General features: G+C 38.0%; 3 protein-coding genes across 3 annotated transcripts; 1 reads left to right on the top strand and 2 right to left on the bottom strand.

Moving 5' to 3' along the window:
• Positions 1–648: 648 nt before the first annotated feature.
• On the bottom strand, positions 649–4,533 carry LOC143862669 (LEAF RUST 10 DISEASE-RESISTANCE LOCUS RECEPTOR-LIKE PROTEIN KINASE-like 2.4). Its single transcript, XM_077373742.1, has 4 exons — positions 3,413–4,533; positions 2,359–2,394; positions 2,197–2,241; positions 649–2,113 (listed from the first exon to the last, which is right to left on the bottom strand). Exons 1-4 carry the CDS (start codon positions 4,206–4,208, stop codon positions 957–959), a joined length of 2,034 nt encoding a protein of 677 aa, XP_077229857.1. The 5' UTR covers positions 4,209–4,533; the 3' UTR covers positions 649–956.
• A 148-nt stretch (positions 4,534–4,681) lies between these two features.
• On the top strand, positions 4,682–8,995 carry LOC143862671 (rust resistance kinase Lr10-like). Its single transcript, XM_077373745.1, has 3 exons — positions 4,682–5,479; positions 7,655–7,681; positions 7,766–8,995. The coding sequence occupies exons 1-3, from the start codon at positions 4,792–4,794 to the stop codon at positions 8,887–8,889; spliced, it is 1,839 nt and encodes a 612-aa protein (XP_077229860.1). The 5' UTR covers positions 4,682–4,791; the 3' UTR covers positions 8,890–8,995.
• A 4,831-nt stretch (positions 8,996–13,826) lies between these two features.
• On the bottom strand, positions 13,827–27,108 carry LOC143861674 (rust resistance kinase Lr10-like). Its single transcript, XM_077372558.1, has 4 exons — positions 26,098–27,108; positions 15,707–15,771; positions 15,399–15,443; positions 13,827–15,243 (listed from the first exon to the last, which is right to left on the bottom strand). Exons 1-4 carry the CDS (start codon positions 26,909–26,911, stop codon positions 14,053–14,055), a joined length of 2,115 nt encoding a protein of 704 aa, XP_077228673.1. The 5' UTR covers positions 26,912–27,108; the 3' UTR covers positions 13,827–14,052.
• Positions 27,109–27,789: the final 681 nt, after the last annotated feature.

A 27,789-nucleotide genomic window follows, 5' to 3' on the forward strand; every position in this document is an offset into this window, starting at 1 on the left:
CAAAAAACAATAGATTTGATCAAAGGGGGCACGGTATCTGAGCTCAAATACCATTTACCTTTGATCAAATCACAACTAGCGTAGGTTAGAACCTAAAACACAGAAAAAAAGATTTGTAACTACTTATTAAACTCCTAAAACGTTCCCCAAAACCTCATGTGTAAACGAAAAAACCCTTAAAATCTTAGTTTAGTCCTAATCATTATTAGATGATCAATTTTAGCTCTTAGGTCAATCTAAATAAAGCTTAATTTCAACTTTAGAGCAACTCAAAAAGTATTGCATGTCGTTCTCCTAAAATGCTTTATCACATTTTTCACTACATAGTTATTGTTATTTTATTGATAGTTTTGTTCACCAAAATGTAATCCAGTTTTGAAAGTGTACTCCCACTGATATATTTAGCAGTAGTTGATATATTTAGCATAAAAAACTCTTCAAGTAAGTTTCAATTATCTTGACGGAGTAGGACAAGGTAGAGTGCAAGAGCAGGAAGGAATCTTCTCTTATTTAATTGGTTTATTGGTGTTTTTATTTTGATTAAAAGAATCAGATTTAAAAATAAAAAAATGAAACACTGGCGATCATCACTTGATAGGCACCACGCTAGTTCGGCTGTTGGAGAGAATACTTTCAAGAAAACCCCAAACCACAAGAGACAGAGAGAGTTTCACTAATAGAGTACGAGGGTGTTACTACAACAGGCAAGCCTTAATCTTACGGATGTGATATCTGTTTCACATGGGACTAAGACAATATGCGTCCTCCCATGATGCCCTATTTGATCAAGAGCCTCAATTACACATGTATACATATCATTTGTGCGGAGCCCAAAGGTGTAGCTTTGGCTATGACCCGAGTCATATTCGGGATAGCATACAAATACAGCACTTTACATAGAAAACATTATCCTCACATATTACATGTTGTCGTGAAAACAATCCTCAGTTAATCTATCACACGTGTAAGAGACTTGATTCTGCCTGATCTTGGGAATCTGACCAATATTCAGAAATAGTTGAAGATCCCATGCAATCCATTTCTGTTGCATCATCTTCACCAGTCGCTCGTGTTGGCGAAGATAGAAAAGGCTTGGGTGGTATTTGTAGAAGCTCGATACTTCCCTCTAGCATCTCTAACACTTTGCCCATTGAAGGACGATCTGCAGGCTTCAACTGTATGCACCATAGCGCCACTATAATCAACCTTTTTGCTATTTCTGTTTCACCATCAGTAGTATTCCCTAATTCCATATCATTTCCTTGATTAATCTGGTTATATATCCATGATGGGAAGTAAGTTTGGCTTGAATTTTCTACTTTTTCGTTAAAATTGCTCCTCCTCCCTGCCATTTCCATTAAAAGCATACCAAAACTGTAGACATCGGACTTGTAAGAGACACCCCCGAGATTTTTATAAAATAGTTCAGGGGCCATATATCCTAGGGTTCCTCTTGCGGCCGTGACTGACACAATGCTTGCTCCTGTCGGATAAAACTTAGCTAGTCCAAAATCAGAAACTTTCGGTATATAATTCTCATCAAGAAGAATGTTGTGAGGCTTGATATCAAAATGAAGAATTCTCATGTCGCAACCTCGATGCAGGTATTCTATCCCTCGTGCAATTCCTATTGCGATCTGGTACGTCCTTTCCCAACTCAAAGGGTTAATGCTTCCTTGTTGAGGAAAAATGTATTTTTCCAAAGACCCATTTGGCATGAAGTCATAAATAAGAGCTCTGTTCGAACCCTCTGAGCAGAATCCGATGAGTGGAACCACATTGACGTGATGAATCCTTCCGATTGTAGAAATTTCATTCATAAAATCTTGCCCGTTACCTTTTGAGTTGGCCAACATCTTTACCGCAACCAAATGGCCACTACGGAGTTTTCCTCTATACACAGAGCCATAGCCTCCTTGGCCTAATTTCTCTTTGAAACCTTGGGTCATCTTTTTAATATCCGAATAAGAGTATCTTGTTGGCGTTTGACATCTATGCTTACTCAAGAACTCTTCAATTGTGTCATCCATCCAAATATGCCTGGTTCGTAACTTATATGCCAAGAAGATAGCCACGCAGATCACCCCAATTAATGTTCTTGCTGGCAAGAGAACTTCACATAGAGATTCTATATGTTAGATACGATAATGAAAGCATGGTTTTATAATTGTAATTTAGATTGTCAAGTGATCTTACCTATGATCGCATACCACATAGCATGCCGCATGTAAAAGAGGAGAGCTATAAAAAGAGAGAAGAGACAACAAAGTCATCAAGGATGAGAGTATAGATAGAAAAAAGCTTCACACTTTCCGAAGAAAATCACACAAGAAAGAGAAGGCCATCTGAAAGTTTTACCATAGATGAGGCACGGTATAAAATGGAAGAAGAAACCTGCATGATTCAACATGCAATTAATATAAGAATAAGAATGCAAGCACAATTCATTTCTTTGCATTCAACACTCTATACTCATTGATCTAGAAATTCCACTTGTATCTTTTCTATGAAACTAAGAAAATCCCACTCATTTCTTCTGCAAGCCTAGACTCTTAAGAGTTGATGTTGGCACAGAAAAAAAGGAAAAAGGCATGGGCGAAAATAAACTTGCTAAAGCATATCTGACATTGCAAGGGTTTTATTTCATTCGGATATGATCATTCAATCTCATGACATCTATCAATAGAAGATTAATTGATATTACCCACAGAGTTGAAATAGGCATGGTGGTTACCACCATTAAGTGAACCGGTCAAATTGTAGAACACGTGTGCTCTTGGAATTTAAGCTTACCCAAAAGGATCCATTAATTCCATTAATTTCATTGTACATGTGTCTTGCATTATGACCAAAGTTTTAAATTTCCGAAATTTCAGATTTCATTGGAGGACGAAACCGAAATCAGGCATATACCCGAAACAGTATAAAATTTGGTCGAAATTTCGAAATTTGAAATTTTGTTTCCCCAGAAATTTTGGCCGAAATTTAAGGGATTTCACCCAAAAAGGTTTCTCTCCAGTCATGGAGATTTCTTCTCCCTAATGCTTCAGTACTCTGGTATATTGGGAAGCTCAAAAGCTCTGTTATAAATGCACTACTGGTAAGATCTCTATTTGATGCTGGTTGGTGGTTTGCAATATATGATGCTGAAGAAAATGCAATTGTCCTACTGCAATTATATGATTTTGGGATTTTGCTTCTTTTGTTTATTCTCTTTGATGTATCTTTCTTATCTTGGCCCCGCTTCAGGCCCCCTCTGTAATCTTTGTTCTCTTTATATTCTATCTAATACACCTGCTCGAGGTCTGCCTAACCCCAATTTGCCCATAAGAAAAAAAAGTAGTTTTGAAAGTGTTTTCCCCTTGATATATTTAGCAGTTAAAACACTTTAAATAAGTTTCAGAGTACTCACATTTAGGGGATTGAATTGGTGTTCTGCAAGTACTAGTGCATGGGCTCCCATCCGGACGCCACTTGTAGGGTACCAGTGCCACTGTATAATGTGAAGCGTACAACGAACATGGAGTCCCTTTCCCCATTGGATCAATACACGACAGATACTCCTTCCAAGAGAGCTCAAAACCCATCAGAAACAAGTCGTGGATCTTAGAATAATTCTCTTTTTCAGTATCCCGCGGCATTCTAAGGACAGGGATATTCAGTACAGCCTTACAAGAAGTGTGGAGATCAGAAAGTGTTGCATCATCCACGATGACATACAAGTTATCTTGAACAGAGGTATTGAAGCATTTAGTAGCTTTATACAGACTACTAGTCATCGGAACTGAACATTTCACGAATAAAATAATAATAGGCTCCGGATACGGGACTGTGTTGTATAGAAATTGGTATGGATCGTCATTTCGGAGATTATCTATGGGCGAAGGATGGAGAGGGAGAGAAGTGCAATTATCTTTCTGTAGACCTGAGTCTACGAGTCGGATGAACTGCTTCTCGTACAAAATTTCTTCAACGTAATATTTGCTGGATTTGAGATACAAAAAGGTTCGATTGTTTTGGCAAGCTAGCTCGTATTGGGTTACCCCACAGTCCTTAGGGTCGGTGGTTAAGCGAAATGGGTAGGTGATGTTTTGAAGAGTTCCACAGGTAGAATGGCAATCATCTCTAATAGCGTTGCTACCAACTAGAAAAAAGAAGATGGGAAGAAGAGAGGGTAATCTTGCGATTGAAAGGAATTTGCTCTTCATAACGAGAGATGAAGGCAAAAGAAAGGAAAAAGGAAGGGGTGTTTTGATTCTACAAAAGACAGAGACTTATGTGCTAGAAAACTTGAGGCAATTCTCCTAAGGCTTGCTCTTGTGAGGAAGAAAAAAAATAAAGAAGGTATGGATTGAGTCAGATTATGGTTGCCATAAAAATTATTGGAGTCAGACTTGGAAGGCCGGGAAAATCATCTTCTCTTATTTAATTGGGTTATTGACTTATTGGTGCTGAAGGAGTCAGACTTGGATGGCCGGGAAAAGGATCTTCTCTTATTTAATTGGGTTATTGGTGTTGAATGGTTCTAGATCGGTTAGGAATTGAAGGGTCCTGAAGAGTCTTCTCTTTTATTTTTTTATTTTATTAAAAATTCGGATTTAAAAATATAAAATGAATATGAAGTCATAAATAAGAGCTCTGTTCGAACCCATTTAACAAGGTGGGTTTCTTTTTTAACAAGGTGGGTTTCCCTGTCATGTCATAAAGAAGAGTCAGTCAAAGTCTTGAATCTTTATCAAGTCGAAAAATGCTAACAAAATATGGCTAACCAGAGTTCATCCGAAATTTGAAATGGGTAACCTAGTTGCAGACCCAATCTCGCTCTTGCTCTGCAACACCCTCTTACCCCTCATTTTGTTGGACAGTGTAGTTTCTCAACCCGATGTTTGCCCACCTTTGGCTTTCAAGAAGTGCAGTCGCCATGGCCCTGAAATTCGATTTCCTTTCAGATTGAAAGAAGATCATCAGCTTCAGCACTGTGGCTATCCAAACTTTGATATATTCTGCAAAGGCAAAAACACTATCCTCAGTCTCCCATACTCAACAGAGGTTTACGTGAGAGACATCAATTATACGGCACAAACATTAACCATATTCGACCCTCAGAATTGCATCGAGAGCCTACTCCTCAATCTCAATCTCTCCACTTCTCTTTTTCAATATTCTCACACTTATTTTCTCGAGAGCGATACATTTCTCAATTGTTCCGTTGATATTGCTTACGTTCCCGTTCCATGCCTGAGTGGCTCCCAATACCAAGTTTCTTATGGATCTGGGGATAATTCCTTGAATGGGTTGCCAATCTCTTGCCAACCGATCAAGACCGTCTTTATTCCAACTCCTTACCTCTTGAACGGTGGTGTTGATCTCATGTGGGACGCGCCTCGATGCAGTGATTGTGAAGCAAGAGGAGGAAGATGTGGATTCAAGAACATAACCAGTGAGGAATTCACTTGTTTCCCCATTCCACCAACTCATGGTATTCTCCTCTTCTATTTAGTTTCTTTTTTTATTATTTTTATCGCGCCCTATATTTCTTCTGCATCCCTGCTACTGTTGCTCAACAAGGTGCCTTCCTAGCCCTGTTCGTTTTGGATGTTGAGTCTAAAACTGATTATTAGACTTAAAATTATGTTTGATTTTGAGTACAATAATCAGTTTTGGATTAAAAATCCAAAACAAACAGGGCCTTACAATGGTCTGAATTCGAATGAACTTTGATTAAAAAACAAACAGAAAAAAGGATTCAAATGAATTTATTCTTGGGGATGGCCTCCATATTACTTGTAATTGGAAGTTGTAAATTGGCAAGATACCATGTTGTCCTTTGCCAACACGTGATTAATTTTAACACAATGAGAAGTCTGTCATCTCTCAGAAATGGTTTTACCATCTACCCCAACCATGACAACACTTGAAAGTGTGTTGAATAAGTAGGGGAATGAAAATTATGAAAAATGTAACGGTCAGATTACATCCCACACTGACCAGGTGCATTTAAAGTGTGCAATTCAACCTGAAAAGGCACCAAAGATCTATAAAAGGATCACAAATCCACAATTTAGAACAGAATCTGAAAATCCAAGTGGTGATCACCAAGTTTGGAATTTCTATGGCCTTCTACACTCTTTCAATGGGCTTTCTAAGCTCTCTTTATATTCCATTTCTGTTTCTTTCTCTGGTTATCTGTTATTCTGTAGAAACAGAAATCCGTGTCTCACAGAGTTGCCTAATTCGATGGTGTTTCAGGCCTTTTTTTTTTGTGCATAACGTCTATAGATATTGGTAGTCAAACTACTGGGTTTCATTGTGTTTTGGAGGCAAATTCGTGGAATCCCTGCACACATCAATTCTTCAATTGGTGGGGCGAATATTGTCTTAAGCAAAGAGACTTAGTAACGGGCCTGGAAGCATTATTTTTTTTAATACGTCTGCCAAAAATTCCCAATCCTTTAGCCCTTTTTGTTCAACACTCCATGTGTTTGTTTGAAGTTTCCGCCCTGCTCTGTGCGCTTCAATTCTTTATATACTGATCAGAGTCTAATGAATCAAAAGAGATGAGATTCCTATTCAAATCTAAAACATTTTGAAGATCTGTAAATGTCCACATTGACCCATAATGCATACTAAGTTTGATCCTACCTAAGAGTCTTATAGTATCACCCTTAATTTTTTTATAGGTGTAGAACTAATCCTTATTGAGATTGACATATCTTCTTTGGTCTATCTAGGGTATAGAATCATTTCTTGAGATATAGTCAGTTTGAATCATGTAGAGGCCTTCAAACTTCTTTCTAAGCTTTTACGTTGACTTACAAATAATTCACAAGAGATAAGTGGATTGCTGCCCTAAAATTACAATATTCCCAATCAAGATCCTTTATCTCCTTAGGCTTCTTTCCCTCTGAGCATCTTCTATAGTTCCTGTTGAATAGGAAGATCTCGAATATTGACTTTCGATAAAGCTATACTTCTCATCAAATTTCTCCACCTCAAATCTCAAGTTCGCTCGGCTAAACTTTTCCTTTTCATTATTGTGAGAGGAACAGTTCAAAGGTTTATCAACTAAGGGACATGGGATCAAATCAGTCCAACTAGTCAAAGTGATGCATCCATATGATTTTAGTGGAGGTTTTCGACTTTTTAAAACTTTTAGAATTTTGTTGAACCAAAATTTAGAGGGAAATTTATTTTTCTTGGCTTTTAATTGTAACTTAGAAACCTTTGAAAAGTTTTGTCTCATGGTTGGAAACTAAACCTTTCCTTAATCATTAGCTTTTGTAGGTTTTCTAGTTGTTGGGATCCTAGAAGAAGTGGAGAACTTTTGAGAAATTCTTTATAGTGTGTGTGTGTGTCTAGCGGGACTGTGGTTATGGCATGGACTTAATCATTTACCTTTTTACGACAATTGAATTTGTTGCTTATGAATTCATGCCAAATGAATTGCTACAATTGAATTTGTTGTTTTGGTCAGTTACTTTGTTGCTACAATCGAATTTGCAGTTTTTATCCTTTTTAAACAGAATCTAATGTTAGCAGTTAAAAATTTCTTTTGATTGCTTAAATACATGATCAGCAGACGGATTGGATTGCCTGTAATGAATGAAGACATATGTGTAATGATCCTAACTTTCTGCTTTTTTTTTTTTTGCAGGACCGTGTGAAAAGTGCATAGTAATAGGTAAAGCTCTCTGCCATGTTGAAACACTAGATGAATGTATCTTAGGAACTTCTTAATGAGTTTTTAATGCTATTATATGTGCAGGTGTCAGCATATGCATCATTGTTCTCTTAGTAGCGACCCTTGTGGGCATTAAGGTCTACAACAGAGGGAAATCTAATAGAGAAGAAATAGAAAACCAACTTGATGTTGAAAAGTTCTTGGAAGATTACAAATCTCTAAAGCCCACGAGATACTCTTATGCTGATTTGAAAAAGATGACTGATCAGTTCAAGGAGAAATTAGGCCAAGGAGGTTATGGCTCTGTGTTCAAAGGGAAGCTTCCCAATGAAGTCATTGTTGCAGTAAAGCTCCTCCAAAACTCTGGTGGTAACGGCAAAGAGTTCATTAATGAAGTGGGTACCATTGGTAGAATTCACCACGTCAATGTGGTTCGCCTTTTGGGCTTTTGTGCTGACAGATTCAGGAGGGCACTTATTTATGAATTCATGCCGAATGAATCGCTAGAGAAATTCATCTTCTCGGCAAATGCTAAAAACACAATGCTTGGCTGGGAAAAACTTCTAGATATTGGAATTGGCGTTGCTAGAGGAATCGAATATCTACACCAAGGTTGTGAACAACGCATTCTCCATTTTGATATTAAGCCTCACAATATTTTGCTAGACCATAACTTCAATCCAAAGATATCTGATTTTGGGCTGGCAAAGTTATGTTCAAAGGGGCAAAGTATTGTATCCATGAAAGTTGCTAGAGGGACCATGGGTTACATTGCACCTGAACTGTACTCTCGAAACTTTGGAAATGTTTCCTACAAATCAGATGTTTATAGTTTTGGAATGTTGTTACTAGAAATGGTTGGAGGTAGGAAGAACATCGATGTTACTTTAGAAAACACTAACGAAGTTTACTTTCCAGAATGGGTATTTAATCAACTCGATCAAGGAGTGGGATTAAGACTTAGGATTGAGGAAGATGGAGATGCTGAGATTGCAAGAAAACTAACTATAGTGGCTCTCAGGTGCATACAAATGCTCCCGGTGGATCGCCCTTCAATGAAGAGTGTAGTTCAGATGTTGGAAGGGAATGTGGAAAGCTTAGTGATGCCGCCAAACCCATTTGTTTATTCAGGTCCACCAGATACTCATGTAGCATTACCTGAAGAAACTCATGATAAAAAATTGACAGTGATCCTTGAATTAGAATAAGTTTCAAGGAGTTTTACCCTTTCCATTGGGAAATTTTATGAAATGTTTGTATGGCCTATAATTATATACATTTTCTCAACATCATATGGGAATATTTTGCTTTGAGGCACCACTGTAATTGATACTAGTTATCAAAGCTACTCCACAGGAATGAAGAGCATATCATGCCCATTAGTCTTGTTAGCGAATGGTGCTTCATTTTAATTTTGAGTCCAATAATAAGTTTTGGACTCAAAATCAGTATCCAAATTTCAGAACGAGCACGGCCTTAATAATTTACGTTCCGTTCACATGGAAATGTTGTGAGCAATTGGCATAGCCGCAAATGTCAAGAATGAGTTGGGGGTTGATCAACATCGACCACCGATAGAGTAGGACTTAAAATTCACGAAGGATGCTCTTGGAATCCATGTAGACTGAGACAAAACTACTAGTCTCTGGAAGAAAACGGAAAAAAATTTATTTCAGAAAAAAAGTTGCCCTTGCATGTGGCCATATACTAATCTATCTAAGACTCAATCTAGACATTCAATTTGATCTAACGGCTTGTAAGTATCCTTACTTGGACTCGAATGCTTAAAAAGAAACTGATTTGGAAATCTGAATATCTGATCCAGTTCCAAATCTCTACTGCAAATGTGAGAACTCCTTGATGCCGCCAAATCCATTTTCTTCTGCAGGTCCACCAAATATTAATGTAGCATTACCTGACGAAACTCACGGTACAAAATTGACAACCATCCAAGAAATAGATTAAGTATCAAGGAGTTCTACTCTTTTTTATTGAGAAGTATATGACATGCTAGCGTGACCTGTAGTTATATACATTTTTCTCAACATCATATGAGAATATTTTGCTTTGAGGCACCACTGTAATTGATGCTAGTTATCAAAGCTACTCCACAGGAATGAAGAGTATATCATGCCCATTAGTCTTGATAGCAAATGGTGCTTCATTTTCTAGTCCTGTTCGTTTTGAATTTTGAGAACTGATTTTGAGTCCAAAACTTATTATTGGACTCAAAATTAGATGCAATTTTGAGTCCAATAACCAGTTTTGGACTCAAAATCAACTTTAAACATAAAAAACGAACAGGGCCTTTTTAATTTACTTTTCGTTCACATGGGAAATGTTGTGAGCAATTGGCATAGCCAAAAGCGTCAAGGACGAGTTGGGGTTTGATTAACATTAACCACCGATTGAGTAGGACTTCAAATTCACGAAGGATGCTCTTGGAATCCCTGTAGACTGAGATAAAACTACTAGTTAATTTCTATGGAAGAAAGCAGAAATTTTTTTATTTCACAAAAAAAGCCACCGGTGCAAGCATCCTTGCATGTGGCTATATACTAATCTATCTAAGACTCATATTCTTACTTGGACTCGAATACTTAAAAAAGAAACGGATTCAGCAAAACGTTCAGTTCACTTTGCACTATTAACTTATTTTCATACCCCAGACCTAACATCTATAAGTTGAAGGACTCGGACTTTAATGTTGACAGAAGCAAAGTATGATCGGTGATAGAGGGGTATATTCAGAAGTAAAGTTTCTATCTAAATTGGTAAAATTTTCTCTCCTTTCGTACGCTTAATTTTGAGTCAGATGATTAGTTTTGGACTCAAAAATCAACTCTCAACTCTCAAATCTCAAATCTAAAAGGACCTAAATGGATGGTGAGCAAGGAAAAAGAGCAGCATTCTCTATATTCATCAAGAAAGGAGGGTTAGAGTTTACGGAGATGGATGAATTTTACTACGTCTCAGTCTTGGACAAGTCACATTTGGGGTTTGCCAAGAAAAGCTAAACCACTGATTGTTATTGTCCAGATCTTACATACGGGGTGGTGGGTGAACGTATTTTTCAAAAATTATCTCTATAGATATGAGGTTTAGGATCATCCTATGGATGTGGCCAAACAAATGAATTGGTTTGGATCATCCTTTGATATGGGTCCCACTACTTTTTGAAAAATAGTACACGCTTTTTTTTATAAAGAAAAATAGGAGACTCTACGCCCACACACACCGTGTAAGGACTTCTAGAAACGATTCAGGAAAATTATTGTTGTGTGGTTGATTTCCTCATGGATGTTGCTGTTCTTCTTTTGAGTTTGTGCGTCAAAATCTTCCATTGTTGCATGACTAATCTGGTGACGATTCTTTGATCGAAAAGCTGCGTAGCATTTCAGTAATTCCAATTTACAATTTATTGGAAGCTAGCTCAAGAGATTCCTTCTGAAATGGTTCTGTAAGTGAAACACTCCCATTACTTACCTTGAATTTCATTCCTTGTATTCTGTTCTATAATACTTCTGAGACTTAATCTCCTACTTCATCCACATTGGATCTGTTTCTGAGGTCCAAAACAAGGAGAATTTCTAATATGTTTCTCTTCTGGCACATGCACGCCATCTGTTTGTGTTGTGAACATTTACTATGCTATTTGATTTTATCCACCTGAGACTAGTTGGCATTCTAATTTTGATGATGGGAATTGAGTATTACTGTGATTCTATTATGCTCGTTTGATGGGGTTTGATTTGGTAAATAACTCTAGTGACACTTGCTATGCAAATGTTCACATCTTCCTTAGGCTCATAAATCACCTGTCTAGTGTACTGTTTTCCATTTACTGATTTGGAGCTCATAATTCCAGTGATGAATCCTTCAATCTAAGGAACAAGTTTGACTTTCAATGGTATTTTACAAACAGTGTGCTGTATGGTCCACTATTAAGGCCTCGATCAGTCGCTCTTGGTGAAGATAAAAAGCCTCATTATTAAAGAGCTTATTCTCTTTTTGAAATTGAATACAAACACAGTCGACATGTTGGAGAGCTTCTTAAATTCGAAGTTGGGTATTAATTACATCATTTGTTCAGCATCATTCCCGTACTGCTGCAAGCCTGCAAGATACTTTCTTGGACAGATTAGAGTTGGAGTAAAAGCATAAAATGGTCAGGGAAGAGCGGTCCATTAGAACCACATTTGCTTTCCTAGGGTTTGCTCCTTTGAGCAGACCCCCTCTTTGTGACTCGCTTCCACCGATGTTCTTGTGTCACAGGGCAGCTTCCCCTGTATCACTATATCTTTTATAATGTGGTAGTGAAGCTACTCTTTCATGACCCTATAACCATATTTATAATGGTAAGTCTGTATAGAGGACTTAGTAATAGTTACGTATGGCAATTACTCACATATAGTGTAGTATTTTCCTGATTTTGTTTTGTGAGATAAAGTAATTTTATATAGAATATGTGTATTGTCGTCATTTTTCATGAGAGGGATTCTTTGGTCAAATTCCATGAGATATATGTATTTTTGTTACCTTTATAAGATATAGGGGTATTTTATGATTTTCTATGAGTGAGGCGTATTTTACGGTTTTCTATATGATATTTTGGTTATTTCCTATGAGATAGGAATACTTTGGGCATTTCCCATGATATGGATGAATATTTTTGTCACTTTCTGTGAGAAATGAGGGATGATTTGGTTCCAAGAAAGATTTATTTAATTAGCAAGGGGAGTTAGATCATGAATTTATGTTAAAATATCTTAAGCCTAAATTTCGGTTTGGGTTTGGGGTGTACATGTATGACTAGGAGTGATATCCTACGTTTGGGGACATCTTGTCCCTTCCATGTATCTTTCTTTATTTAATAAAATCTCGTTACCTTCTCATAAAAAAATAAAATCTCAAGCCTAAATTGGTCGTAAAAACAAATGGTTGCTAATGTGCTCCACCTAATGTCACAAAATTTTAAGGTTTTCTATGAAAGAAGAGAAAAAGCCCACGTTTGTAAGGACCACTTACGTAGTTGGCATATATCCTTAAAATTTTGATTATTATAAAGGACTAGAAAGTTAATGTGTCAGGGAGTTACTATCAAGGAGGGGAGGTTATTGGAGGAAATTTGTGGGTAGGAAGGAATCGAATAGGAGTGACCTCTTGTGGTTAGCGAGTGGGAAATGAGACTATCTTGGTCGAAGGAATATGATGAGGCCACTAGTTGGGAAGAAACTGTGGAGATGGTGATTTAAATCCCTGTGGTTCAAGGAAGGGATTGGAACACAGACTTCTTCCACAAGATGGCCAATGCTAAACATAGGGTCAATTTTATGGTGCGCTTAGAGTTAATGAGAGATTGGTGAGAGAAATGAAGGATCGAGGTTGATGATGCTATATGCTATAGTAGAGTAACATAGGAATCTTTATACCTAGGAGGGAAGACAATAGACCTAGCCTTTATGAGCTCATATTTGATGCATTTTCGGTAATTAAGTGTCAAATGGATTGAAAGTCAATTCGGGGAGGAGGAAAAAAGGAAGTTATTTTGAGATGGAGATGTATAAGGCATCAAGACTCGATGGATTTTCACTTTCCTGCTTTCAAGATAAGTGGGATATTATTAAAAATGACAGTATGTTCAAAGATTTCATTAAGAATCGGCAGACAAAGAGTGCAGCGCTACCTTCATTACGTTCAATACTAAAAAAATAGGGGGCTAAGGAGATAAAATATATTTGTTTATTAGCTTGGGAGGAAGTCTATAAAATCCTCAAACCTTGAGTCCAATCTAATTAGTCTTTTCTAATGGTTAGATTATATAAAATTGCTTGAACTAATGTAAACCTTTATTATAGATTAATATGTGTTATTACGAGTGAGCATATAAGTGACTATAAACTTATATCTACACCATTACCCTAAGTTCTATTTCTAAATACCTGTCTAGGATGGAGTATCTGAATAGGTTGATTTTAGCAAGTAGAAGGAAAACATCCAATAGTACTAGGCTCCATAGATTTGGATTATGCATTATTGAAAGACGAGCTTACTAAACCCATAGTTGAAATCTTGCTAGACTTGAGAAGGCTACTTATGAGAAGTGAGCGTGCTAGTACCACATGAGTCCCATGATCATGAAAAACTTCATCTCTATCACTATCCGAAGTGTCCATGTAGCCATACTGCCATTTACCATAATACATATAGCAGTTCATATGCCAAGTATTATCCCTGTAAATTACATTTTTTTTTATAGGTAAGCTGCGATTGAACATCCAACCTCAAGATTGAAAGCCAAAGCCTCAACCAGTTGAGCTAGAGGCTCAACCCCATTTTATATTACCTGTTCTCATTATAACAATCACTAATTAATCTACTATCACAGATAAGAGATTTGATTCTGCGTGATTTTGTGACACTAACTCAATTTCAGAACTAGTTGATGATCCCATGGTATCCATTTGTGTTGCATCATCTTCATAAGTCACCCGTGTTGGAGAAGATAGGGAAGGCTTGGGTGGTATTTGTAGAAGCTCTACACTTCCCTCTAGCATCTCTAACACTTTGCCCATTGAAGGACGATCTGCAGGCTTCATTTGTATGCACCATAACGCCGCTATATTCAACTTTTTTGCTACTTCTTTTTCATCATCATTAGCATTCTCTAATTCGATACCATCTCCTTGACTAACCTGGTCATAAATCCATAACGGAAAGAAAATTTGGCTTGAATTCTCTGCCTTAGCGTTAAAATTGCTCCTCCTCCCTGCCATCTCCATTAGAAGCATCCCGAAACTGTAGACATCAGACTTGTAAGAGATGCCCCCGAGATTTTGTAAAAATAGTTCAGGGGCAATATATCCGGGGGTTCCTCTTACGGCGGTGACCGACACAATGCTTTTTTCCGTTGGATAAAACTTAGCTAGTCCAAAATCAGAAACTTTTGGGATAAAATTCTCATCAAGAAGGATGTTGTGAGGCTTGATATCGAAATGTAGAATTCTCATGTCACAACCTCGATGCAGATATTCGATCCCTCGTGCAATCCCTAATGAGATCTTGTAGGTTTTTTCCCAACTCAAATGGTCGATGCTTTCTTGTTGAGGAAAAATGTATTTTTCCAAAGATCCATTAGGCATGTAGTCATAAATAAGAGCCCTTTTTGAACCCTCTGAGCAGAATCCGATGAGTTGAATCACATTGACATGATGAATCCTTCCGATGGTAGCAATTTCGTTGATGAAATCTTGCCCGTTAACTTTAGACTTGGCCAACATCTTTACGGCGACCGGACGCCGGCTTCGGAGTTTTCCTCTAAAGACGGTGCCAAAGCCTCCCTTGCCTAATTTTTCTTTGAAACCTTGGGTTATCTTCTTAATATCTGAGTAAGAGTATCTTGTTGGTGTCCGATATCTATGTTTACTCAAAAATTCTTCAACTGTGGCATCCATCCAAATATGTCTGATTCGGAACTTATATGCCAAGAAGATAGCTAGGCAGACTACGATAATTAATGTTCTTGCTTGCAAAAGAACTTCGCATGGAGAACCACATGCATACTATGTATTAGATTTGATAATAAAAGCACTATTTTAATCTCATCATTTAAAAAAAATCACTATTTTAATTGAATTTTAGAATGTCAAGTAAGATCACTTACGTATTATCGCATGCCAGCTACAGAACCATTTGCTGACTTTCAAACGCGACATACAGGCGTTGATATAACATCCACAGGTGTGGAGAAAGGCGAGGACAGCTAGAAAAAGAGACAGAGAAAACAAAGTCAGCACTATTTTAATTGAAATTTAAATTGTCAAGTAAGATCAGTTACATATGATCGCATGTCTCATACACTCCTCGAGACCTAGAAAAGGAGACTTTAAATTGTCAAGTAAGATCACTTACATATGATCGCATGCCTCATACACTCCACCATACCTAGAAAAAGGAGACGAGAAAACAAAGTCATCCGGGTTGAGTATAGATGAATAAAGCTTCACACTTTCCATAGAAAATTACGAAAGAAAGAGAAGGCTTTTTGAAAGCTTTACCAGTAATGAGATGCGGCATATATTTGAAGAAACCTGTGCATATATCGAACACATAATTAATATAAGAATAAGAATGCAAAAAACACTTGTTTCGATACATTCAACACACCAAACTCCAAGCTAAGGATTCCACTTGTATCGTTGCTTAGATACTAACAAGGGATGATACTTCGACCATTCAACGCATTGTATATTTTAGGATTTTCTACTGGCTCTTAGCAATCCTCGTTGAGCTGTTAGAGCTAATGAACCATTCTAAATCATTGTCACTGAAAAAGTTCATGAAAAACTTCACCAAGAACTTATATATCGACAATATGTTAGCAACTGACATAAAATTGAGATATTAGTAATATATCTAGAATTTAAGAAAATATTAGTAAATTAAAATCTTACCTGAAATTGGCCGTGAAACACCAAAAGAAAATTCATATATTGTCTGATTGAAGAAAGTGAACTAATAGGAATGAACCTGAACGATACGATAAATAATCTTATAATCCACTAGATCTTTACAGGCAAATGCTAGAGAAAAATAAAATGAAAATATATATATGATCAAATCATGATCAACACATGGTATAACCCAAAATACAAAAGAAAAGACTTGTAACTATTTATTAACCTCGTAAAAAGTTTATCAAAATCTCATCTATAGACCATAACTTCTTAAAATCCTCATTTAATCCTAATTATCTATATTGGATCAATTTTAATCTTTACCCTAGACTATCAATTTTAATCAATTATAATTATTTATCAACCTAAATAAAGACTAATTTTTACTCTAGAAGAACAGAGAGAAATAGAAAGTGTTTCAAGTATTATAGTCCTAAAATGCACATTCATATTTTCACTACATAGGGCCTACTTAAACCTGCTTAAACTTTAGACAAATTTTAAATACAATTAAATAAAAATATACAAAAATTATTTTAGCTTGAATGTGTTTATATTTAGCTATCCTAAAAACTCAATTCACATTTTTACTGCACAGTGCCCATCAAAATCTACTAAAACATTACCTAAATTTTAAATAAAAATATCTACAAATCTAGATAACTTAATACCCCTTCCTTGTTTTGTTTCCTCTGGCCCATGACTTAATGTCACTGTATCAGCTATACATGAAGCGATGAATAAGTCTATAAAATGTCAAGAAAAAGATGTATGCTTAGAAAGTACAAAATGAATATCTCTCTCACACACAATACATACATACACATACTCTTTGTCTCTCTATTGTAGGATAGATTTGTTACTAATTTAGAGATGGATTCTAATTAGAAGTCATCGTAGGTTATTTTACTTTAATTAGGAGTGCTATTCGGATAAGTCTTAGGATGAGAGGGAAACTTGAATAGTGGTGAGATAAGGAAGAAGAATAGTCCCATGGGTTCAACCAATCACCTTGTTTTGATGACTAACAAACTTAAATTAATTAGCTTTTATAATCTTACATGTTGCCTTGAGCATTGTCCTATAGACAGAGTATTCACATGTTGACTCAATCTAGCACTAACACTACACATGGACAATGCTTGAGGATGAACTAAACACATGCCAAAGGAGCTGGAGCCTACTTGGATCAATCTTTCCTTGGAGGTACAACCAAGGTGGAGCTAACATTCAAGCATCCCAAGCAAGTGAACAAGCAAAGGAAGATCATTGAAGGCCAAAGATTGGTCACCAACATATACAAAGGTGAAATAAGCTTGAACACAAGGGCAGCATCATCCTTGGAAGATGTCAAAGTATGAAGCTCAAAGTCAAGATCCCACAGGCAAGCCACGAGCTAAAACGAAGATCAAATGAAGAATGGGTCAAGAAAAGTTCAAGGGTTCGAGAGAGCATTTCAAATGGTAGAATGTATTTCCCCTCTCTCTCTCTCTCTTGAACTTTCTCTTGATCAAGGCATACGTAGAAGGACCCAAAAAATGTGTAAAAATGTATTTCAAAACCAAACACCCAAAGTGGCAAAGTTCTAAATGGTTTTAAAAATCAAAATGCAAAAACAGGCTAGACCGGCTCCCGGCCCCCTCCGGGTCAACCGGTCCAGTGTAAAACATAGAATTGTGTTTTTCCAATAGCAATCATGCTTGGATGACTGGATCTTCTCGGGTGACCGGTGCCGGTCGACCGAGGAGCAGTGGGCCGTGGAAGCCCACTTGTTCTTTGGAATAAAATTTGCCAGCCTTCAAAGGGCGGTTGACTGAAAGGCGGCGGTCGATTGGTCCCGACAGAAAAACATAGTCGTTGGGTGTCTAAAGGCTAGTTTAAAAGTGACCCAATTTTCTATGAAAATGCCATCAAACAGCTAGTTGAAGTGTGTGTGTGTGTGTGTGTGTGTCAGAGAGAGAGAGAGAGAGAGAGAGAGAGAGAGAGAGAGAGAGAGAGAGTAGCTCAAAACTTGATGTGTGTGTGTGTGAGAGAATAGTTCAAAACTTGATGATTTGATTTCCAACTCACTAAAATCTATGTGCAATCCTATTTTGGGTAAATCTCTCTCCAACTCTCTTATGCCTTGATCTTATTGAAATACTTGAGAGTTTTGGTTCGGCTTTACTTGTTATCTTTGTTGAGAGAATCATTGAGAGCTCCAACTTGTAACCAAGCCTATAATAAGGCTAAATCATGGTTCTTCTTCCTACTTAACAAAGCATTGTAAAGGCGGAAGGACTAAATCCTTTGGACACTTGTAAAAAGCCTTAAATCCGGGCGTAGTGTGGCATTCAAATAGTGGATTCCCCCATATACGACCTTGAGAAGAGTGGACGTAGGCCCTTGGGTTTAAGGGTTGAACCACTTAAAAATCCTGTGTGCTTCCTTCTTGTGTGGCACAATCTTCTTTCTCTTTGTTACTAATTTATTTGTGCCTCCTCGAGAGATTTGTTCTTAATTAGCATTTGGATTGTCATGCATATTTGTATTCTACTAATTAGGCCAAACATGTCCTATTTGAATTCCTGGTTGCCAAACCGGGAATTCAAATAGTCTATAAATAGTAGTCGTAGGATGTATGCAGTTATTCATTCATTCATTCATTGAATAAAGTTGATTTCAGTTCCCTACTTTTTACCTTGTGAATTCAAGGTTCTCGTTCCCTAATCTTCCAGGTTAGACGGTTCTCTTCCCCTTCTTTTCACACACTTCCTCCACGTTAAATTTTTATTTTCCTGATCATTCTTTAACACCCAAGAATAACCGTCTTGTTATTCTTTAACCTCCCAAAACAAACTTTTGATTTTCTTAACTACCTTATTTGATTCTTTAAAGAAACACAAACTTCATTCCTCAACAACCAACTTGAAACCCGTTTCCACCATAACCAAGCAGCCAAATAACTCCCTAGACAACCCCCTACCGTCCATTCGTTTAAATGTTGTCATTTACATACCCTTTTCCATAAAACCAAGTGCCATTTTACGATTCCAACTATTCCAACAATCTTTTTAACATTCCAACTACCCTTTTCAACTATTCAAAAAATCCTTTTCTTCCCCTTTCACTCCATTAAAACATTTTTCCTCACCTCTCCTTACCTTTTTCTTCTTCTTTTTGTGATTTATTTTACTTAACCTAACACAACCACCTTGCCCTTAAGCTCCTATGGAGCTACCTTTCGCCCTGTCCTTCTTTGGATATGATGATTACGAGGTCGCATGCTTGGAATATATCGATGCCATTTAGGACTGTTAGGAGAAATACAGTCTTAGTCACAAAGAGATAGTTCAGCTTGCCAGAGAGATGGCACACTGAAGTCAGTAGAGGTGTCCACCCCCTTATGACTCAAGTCAGTATATGTAGTTAAGAAGAAAGGACTTGCACATACAAGATGTGATTACGGGTAAGATGATCTGACGGTCATCTTCAGGATTACGTCTCGATGGAGGCCACTGACCTAATGCGAGAGTAGTAAGACTACAGAGCGAGATCGCAGTGGGACCCACCATAGCGTTCTATAGGAGCGACCGTCGGACCCCTACGATAATCCCACTCATAACTCGAATGACCCAGTAACATCCTAACGGATCAGGATTCCGCATTTTATGTAATTGAACGGAAGGATCTGATCCGTTATATTAATGTGGATATTTATTAATTATATATATATATATATATATATATATATATATATATATATATGAGGAAAATGATTGTGAGCTTGAAGCTCATATAGCTTATATGAGCTTGAGGGCCCAAACACATGGGTCCCACATTTTCTGTGGTGATCCAAACCATTCATTTGCAAGGCCCCATCATAGATAGGGTGTGTACCAAAAATCAGCTCCATTGGATCATCCTAACCCCTCCAAAAGCGGAGGGCAAAAATGGGCAGATTTGTGGCAAACGGTGTCTGTCTATTTTGCACTCTACTTTTGGATGGGTTAGGATGATCCTATGGAGCTGGTTTTTTGTACACACCCTATCTATGTAAGGGCCTTTCAAATGAATGCTTCGGATCATCCTAACAATGTGGGCCCACATGTGTTTGGGCCCTCAAGCTCATATATGCTATATGAGCTTCAAGCTCACAATCATTGTCCTTTAATATATATATATATATATATATATATATATATATATATATATATATGTTGATATATGTATATGTACATGTCTTTGTTAGGTAAGTAACAAGAGTCTGTAAGAAAAAATTTCGAGAACGAAATTGGAGCTGTATAATTCTTATTGGATGCGAATTATTAATTAATTAAGTGGACAATTAATTATTAATTAATTATCCATTTATTATTGTTAGCCAAAGGGTTCCCGTGGGTTCAACCATTCACCTTTTCCTTGCCGTTTTGATGCTAGCAAACCCAAATTGATTAGTCTTTATGGACTAATGTGTTAGTTTGTAGTGTTGTGCCTTAGACAGGAATTTCACATGTCAATCGCCATTACACAACTCACTCAACTCAACACATCGCTTGCAGATTAACATGCTCAAAGGAACCAAGGAGCTTGCACATACATTGGAGACATGATCCTTGGAAGATGTTCAAGTTAAGAGCTCAAGTCAATGATCTCACAAGCATGCCTAACAAGTGCCAGAAGAAGAAGCTTGGAGATGAACTAGCATTGGTGGCCTTCTCATACAACATTGAAGATGTCCAAGAGATGGAGGAAGCCACATGATCCGAACAAAGTTGAAGAGTTCACTCGCAAGTCAGAGATGTCCAAGAAAGTATGGAGGAGCCAAGCAATCCAAGAAGACTCAAGGTTTTATCTTTTTAGATTGTATTTGGAGTCCTCTTGTAAAATGTATTTGCACTTTCAAAAGGTTTTTAAAATGGTTTTCTTAAAACGAATTTGACATCTTTGAAAACCATCCACACTCTCCAAAAATGTGTTTGAAAACCTTGGACAAAGCTCAAAGACCATGGCCGAAGTTCCTGAAACTTTTATATGTAAACTAAATTTCAAAGCAGGGCCGGTCGATCGGGGTTCCCCGGGCGACCACGGTAAGGTGGCTGGAAGTCCAGCACCTACCGAAACATAGCGGGCCGGTCAACCGGGACGTCCCGGGCGACTGCGGATTTGTTTCGAGAAATCCAGAAACAATCCATCATGTTCGGGCCAGTCGACCGCAGATAGGGAACTGGACAAAAATATAAAAGTCCAAGTAGCTCTCGCCGAGCGACCGCCATGACTCGGTCGACCGTGCCGGTAAAATTTGAAAATAAAAAAGAGAGTGCTCAATAGGGCGGGCGACCACTATACCTCGGTCGACCGCGCCGGTATCGAAAAGTAGCCGTTGGGGCTCAAATGGCTAGTTTTGTTTTGCCCAGTTTTTTACCGTTTTACCCCCTAACGGTCATATTTCTTCATGGGATATTTATACCCTATCAAAACCTAACTAAATAACCTTTTGAAAGATCATTTCCCATCTATTTGAGCTTAAACTTTCACATTCAAGGTTTTTAGTTTTATCCTCTTCTATGCTTTGATTTTGCAAATCACATTTATCAAGAGGACCTCCATAGGCTTTTATTGGTGTAATTTTTTGGAGAGAGAGTGAGCTTTTTGTTGTTTGTAGTAGCCTATCAAGAGGCATTGAGTGAGCTTCATCTTCTTCCTTTCATTGTAATCGGGGTCTACGATTCGGCCCAATAACAAAAGTGAATCCGGTACGCGAAGATGAGAGATTCCCTTGGAGGCGGTGTGCGAAGAGGGTTAATTTCCTTGGAAGTGGTTCGCGAAGAGAAGTGATTCCCTTGGAGGCGGTTTCCAAAGAGGGTTGATCTTCTTTGAGGCGTTTTTGCAAAGAGGGTGTGTATCCTCGGAGGCGGAGTTTGTTGTAAAGCTTGGAGATTTAGCTATAGTGGAATCTCAATTTTTATTAGAGAAAATCCCAATGAAAGACCAAATACTTGGGTAGTGGAGTAGGTGACCGAACCACTATAAATCTTTGTGTGGTCTCATTTCTCTCCTTCTTGCCTCATTTGGGTGTTTGGTAATTTCTAACCTTTCTTTATGTTTATAATTATTTGAACAAGGGTTAGATTTAAACTTGTAAGCCCATTGGTTTTTACCTTGGCATTCCCATCCTGTTTTGATGATTCCAATACACAAGTGATCATTTATCACTAATGTGTTTGATTGTCTAAGTTGTAGATCATGATAAAGTAAGATCAAGGATGCTTGGATTGAAGGCAAAGAAGCCCTCATTAGACCACATCATGAAGGCCAAAGACATCTTAATCCAAGACAATTGAAGACTTGAAGAATTCCATTGAAGACCAAGTCATTGTAGATTGTATAAATCCAAATCCTAGTTTAGATTTTGAAAGGCATAAAGAAGTAATCACACACACACAAAAACGCTTAAGTGATTGACTTTGTGGTGTTCCAACACTTTGGAACCCTCATAACAATCCCAAAATAATGATAAGTTGGAAGCCCAAAAATCATCATTGAAAATCTGTTTTTTCATAGGCTTCTCGGAACTCCGAGAGTTTTTCTCGGAACTCCGAGAATTCTCGGAACTCCGAGAATTATTCTCGGAACTCCGAGAAATGGTCCAGTAGCCCATTTCCATCTTCTGTGTGTATTCTCGGAACTCCGAGATTTTTCTCGGAACTCCGAGATTTTTCTCGGAACTCCGAGAATTTGCTCGGAACTCCGAGAAATATTCTCGGAACTCCGAGAATACTACAACGGTCGGATTTTGAGCCGTTGGGAACTTTCCAGTATTTACCACAATGCCACTGAACGGTCATATTTTGGTTTTCCTATAAATATGAGTGTTCTAAACATACATAGCTAGAATCCTAACACTCTTAAACTACATTTGAACATCTCAAGAGTGAATCAAAGCTATCTTGTGCCTTTCATCATTCAAGGTTAGGATTTGGATCATAGACCAAATTTGTACATCTTTTACATTCTTGTAAACCCTTGAGAGGGATTTTTTGTTCTTTCTTTCTTTATCAAGAATTTGTATTTGGGCGAGTGTTCGGAGAAGCGTAGCCCACTCTCCGTGGTGAAGATCGCCACCAAGGTTAAAGGCGGTTGGAATTTGTAATCGGCACCGATCTTCGCCGAAGTTAAGAAGATCACTAGTGAAGCCATCAACGGATTTTTGTTGGTGGAGTGGAGTAGGCCTCGCGATATGAGGACCGAACCACTTTAAATCTCGGGTGCATTCTCTCCTATCTCTTGCTCTTTATTTTGCAATTTGCACTTAGGATTTAACTTGTGTGCTTGAAATCTTATTTGATCTCTTAATTTCTAATATTGGGTTTGAGTTTTTCAAAGTCTAAAAATTGTTAGAACCTAATTAATTTTCACTCCTCATTTGTTGCCAACTCGGGACCACCCTTGGAATTTCAAAACTTGTGTTGATTTAAAAAATCCTAATTAAACTTATAATTGCTAATTGTTAAAATTGGTTTTAACATTACAATTAATGAGGGCAAAAATTTTAATAACACAATTCACCCCCTCGTGTGTTGCCTATTGAGATTTCAATTATACATTATTATATATTATTAATGTGATTAATAATAAATATAATAATGTGAAATCCAAATGAGGATAGTTATTTCCAAATCAGTTTTGCAACAGTTGCGAAATTGGAACGGAATTGAGAATTGCGATAATACTACAATTTGAATAAGGTTGGTGGGGCCAACCACATGCCCATAATAGATGGAGAGCTGGGGAAAACGTTACCCAATAGCTTGAGGACTTTGAGTTGCACTCAAACTCCTCTTTGGATAGGAATTTCCCAAATGAACCTTTTAGGCTTGAGCAATTTGTTTCCAACACGAACACTTATTGGATAAGCCCACAATGGGCTGGAGAATGATTCAAAAAAACTATCCCAATCAGTGAGGGGAGCCCCACTCAGCCTTGGACATTTGGGAAGAGTCCCAATGCAACTAGTCTTCGCAATTGGATAAGAATTGAGAGAGATACAAGGGCTTATCAAACCAAAGTCTTTTTAATTAAATATGGGAAAGGGCTTGACGTTTTCTAGAGCTTAGAGTCTCAAAAATTCCTCCCCCTTCCCCCTCCTCTTGAAAAAGTTATTTTCACTCATCTCTTTGTCTCTCTTCTAATTTGCGAAAGTTACAAAGAGAAAAACTTCCAATCAATGTCTCTGATCTCTACAACAAAGGTGCTGATTAGATCAGACCTTGTTGAAGTGAATAAGTGTTACTCACATCCACAATAAATGTGCAAAGAAAAGAATACATCGGCTCAAGTTGCGGGTTTCGCGACGTTCAGAACGATCGCAACCGTTCGAGGAGTAGATCAAGCAGCGTGGTTTCTTGATTTGTTCAGTAAAAAGGTATTTACTTATGTTTAATTAACACAATTAACTAATCTACACTCTAGGATCTTGAGCAAATGCAAGATCAAAAAGAAAAATTTAAAGTTCTATGCGATTTTGTATCCACTCTGCATAGCGATCTTACCGGAAGGGGATAACCTTCCTTCAACAAGTAAAGCAATCTCCTCTCCCTATATTTCCTCGGTACTGCGTGAAACCGTAGATCTTCTTCTCTTTCACTCTCACACAGTAGTCTGGATTAACAGATCCGCGAAGGCAGTTGAGCATTTTGTTCAAGATCTCGTCGGACGATCATGCGCCATCTCGTCCTATCCCCCCATAGAGAGGGAGATTCAGAAGGAGAGGTTAGGAAGAAGATGAGTAAAAGGAAGCAAGATATTAATTGCATCGGCTTGAAGATTAGGTCTTCTCCTTTACCATTCTAGATTAGGTCTTCTCCTTTATCATTCTGGACAACAGAACACGGTTATTGTCTGTTTTTTCTCTGAGATTAAATGGGTTGAAAACGGAATGTAAAAGATATCCGGTATACAGGGACGAAGTCTGTTTTTTTTTTTTTTTTCGAGATTAAATGGGTTGAAAATGGGATGTAAAAGATATCTGGTACACCGGGACAAAGCCAGGAATTTGCTCCATGGGGGCAGAGAACCACCCCCACACACACACACCTTCCACCCAAAAACATTGATCGCTTTCTACTTCGAAAATCCAAATAATTCTCCTCAAAAAGTACGGTGAGCCCACTTCATAGGATGATCCAAAACATTCATTTATTGGACCACCCCACCCCCCCCCCCCCCCCCCCCCCCCCCCCAAAAAAAAAAAAAAAAAAGAAGAAGATCGCTTTCTACTTCGAAAATCCAAATAATTCTCCTCAAAAAGTACGGTGAGCCCACTTCATAGGATGATCCAAAGCATTCATTTATTGGACCACAACGTCAATGGGCTGCACCACATAAATCATATCCATAGGATGATCCTAACGGGCAATCATATTCTATATCAGAGGGTATGTAAAATCCCATGAATATGATTTAAGGAGTGCAATCTATTTACATTGTGGCCTAACAGGTGAACAGTTTGAATCATCCTATGAAGTGGGCCCCACAGTAGTTTTTGAAAAATACTGGATTACTTAACGTGCACCCAACATATAAAATCTCATAATTAGCTGGATTTGCGAGGGACCATCGCATAAGGCATTTCAGGGATGGGTTGTTGCATGTGAGAGCAGCCACCTCAAGTGAATTGAATGAAAATGACAAAATCTGAGCCCGCGTGACTGCTCTCACAGGCAACAGCCCATCCGCGTAATGCCTTCTGCGCCGGTCTCTAGCAAATTCCTAATTACCCATCTCAGTTAAGAGGCTTTATATGGTGTTGGGATGTATAGTCCACCACTTTCCTCTTCTTTACCGATGAAAATCGCTTCATGGCGGTTGAAAATGAGAGTGACTTTCGATTTTTGCTCACCCCACTTTCCTCTTATTTCTCTTCGTTTTGCACTAATCATCAACGGTTAAAGGCCTTAAATAAGATTTGAGTACACTCACATTGAGGGGATGATAGCCAATAGCATGGTGAGTCTGTGTAAAAGACGTCAATCTCCCAACGGAGCTCAAAACCCATGGGCAACAGATTTTGAATTTGAGTAAAATTAGATATGTCAACTTCCCCAACTGCTGTCATATCAATAGCGGTCTTTGCTACCGACTTGCAGGATTCGTTGAGGTCAGAGATTGACATGTTGTTACCGATGACGAAATACAAATAGTCAGGAGAAGAGCAAGGAGTGGTAGCTTTATACTCGGAATTGTTGATTGGAACTGAACATTTCATGAATACAATAATAGTGTATGCCGAGTGATCAAGATGGTATTCCCCGTAGTCCATACGGAAATCTGGATATAGCCCAGACGAATAGGGAGGGAGAGAAGAACAATTGCCTTTTTGTAGATCGGAATCGACCAATCGGATGACCTGTTTCTCGTACGAAATTTTTTCGACGTAATATTTTCCGGACCTGAAATTCAAAACGGTTCGATTGTCATCACAAGCTAGCTGGTAATATGGCTGATCATCGAGATTGGGATCGTCTGCGCCGCAGTCCTTGGGGTCGGTGGTTAAGTGAAATGGGTAGGTGATGTTTTGGAGAGTTCCACAGGAAGAATGGCAATCACGTCTCGAAGCGTTGCAGCCACCTAGAAAAAAGAAGAAGGAAAGAAGAGAGGCTAACACTGCGACGGAAAGGGATCTGCTCCTCTTCATGACACCAGAGTTGAGGACCAAGAAATTAAGAAAAGAGGGTGTAATTTTGTATCTACAAAAACAAGAAAAGAGACTTTTAATATTCTCTGCATCATACATTTCCACCCACTTACAGGTGGCTATGACAAACTAACGCAGTCTTTGATGAGAGAAACTCCCGAGAAAATGACAGATGCCCAAGAAGACAAGGAGAAGAAAAGAAAGTGAAGTGGATTCCTGACGAAATCCACAGGATCTTAGTGGGTTTCATTTTATCTTAAAAACAAAAGGTTAATATTTGTAAATATAATTTAGATTTGGAATTTTAGATTTTTGGGATATGACGTTTGGATCAGGTTTTATGACTTGTTTAGAATTTTTTGGCACGTTGGGAGTTGCCGTGTTTCCCACAGAGTGTGATTTTGTCTGTAGTGACGAAAAGACTGAGACTTTTTTGTACTCTGCATTATATTTTCCACACGGTAACGACTCAAGTCGTCGCTATTTGATGGAGAAACTACCGAGAAAGGTTAAAGGATGCAGAGAACCATGGGCCCTGTTAGGTCATTTTTTTCGATCTAAATTTTAGATTTTTGGGATATGATGTTTGGAACTATGTTTTAGGTTTTATGACTTGTTAGAATTTTTTGGCACGTTGGGAGTGGCCTTGTTTCCCACTGGGTGTAATATTTTCTGTACAGATGTACTCTGCATTATATTTTCTACACGCTAACAAGTCATGTCATGTCTATTTGATGAGGATGCAACTGTAAAAGATGCCTACGAACATACCAAGAGCTTCCAACTGTACAGGGCCATTGATGATTTAATTGTTTTTAAATAGGAAAGTGATATATCCGCTCATTTTGATTACTAGGGACACCCAGCAACAGTGTATCAATGACTGCAGAGGGGCTGATGTACTTCACGTCAGAAGGTTTCAATGGGGTTGATTGCCATGTACACTGCTGCCGGGTGTCCCAAGTAACCAAAAGGGG

Source organism: Tasmannia lanceolata, unplaced genomic scaffold (assembly GCF_043159265.1).
Source record: "Tasmannia lanceolata isolate RefF3 unplaced genomic scaffold, GAP_Taslan_0.1 ptg000037l, whole genome shotgun sequence".
NCBI lineage: Eukaryota > Viridiplantae > Streptophyta > Magnoliopsida > Canellales > Winteraceae > Tasmannia > Tasmannia lanceolata.

Coding starts and splice junctions, on each gene's coding strand:
- LOC143862669 (XM_077373742.1), bottom strand. CDS start 4,208: ATGAAGAGCAAATTCCTTTCAATCGCAAGATTACCCTCTCTTCTTCCC. Junction 2,395..3,412: donor ACCAATTCAATCCCCTAAAT/GTGAGTACTCTG, acceptor TGAATCATGCAG/GTTTCTTCTTCCATTTTATA. Junction 2,242..2,358: donor TATACCGTGCCTCATCTATG/GTAAAACTTTCA, acceptor CTCTTTTTATAG/CTCTCCTCTTTTACATGCGG.
- LOC143862671 (XM_077373745.1), top strand. CDS start 4,792: ATGGGTAACCTAGTTGCAGACCCAATCTCGCTCTTGCTCTGCAACACC. Junction 5,480..7,654: donor CCCCATTCCACCAACTCATG/GTATTCTCCTCT, acceptor TTTTTTTTGCAG/GACCGTGTGAAAAGTGCATA. Junction 7,682..7,765: donor TGAAAAGTGCATAGTAATAG/GTAAAGCTCTCT, acceptor TTATATGTGCAG/GTGTCAGCATATGCATCATT.
- LOC143861674 (XM_077372558.1), bottom strand. CDS start 26,911: ATGTATGATGCAGAGAATATTAAAAGTCTCTTTTCTTGTTTTTGTAGA. Junction 15,444..15,706: donor AAAAGCCTTCTCTTTCTTTC/GTAATTTTCTAT, acceptor CTCTTTTTCTAG/CTGTCCTCGCCTTTCTCCAC. Junction 15,244..15,398: donor TGGATGTTATATCAACGCCT/GTATGTCGCGTT, acceptor TCTAATACATAG/TATGCATGTGGTTCTCCATG.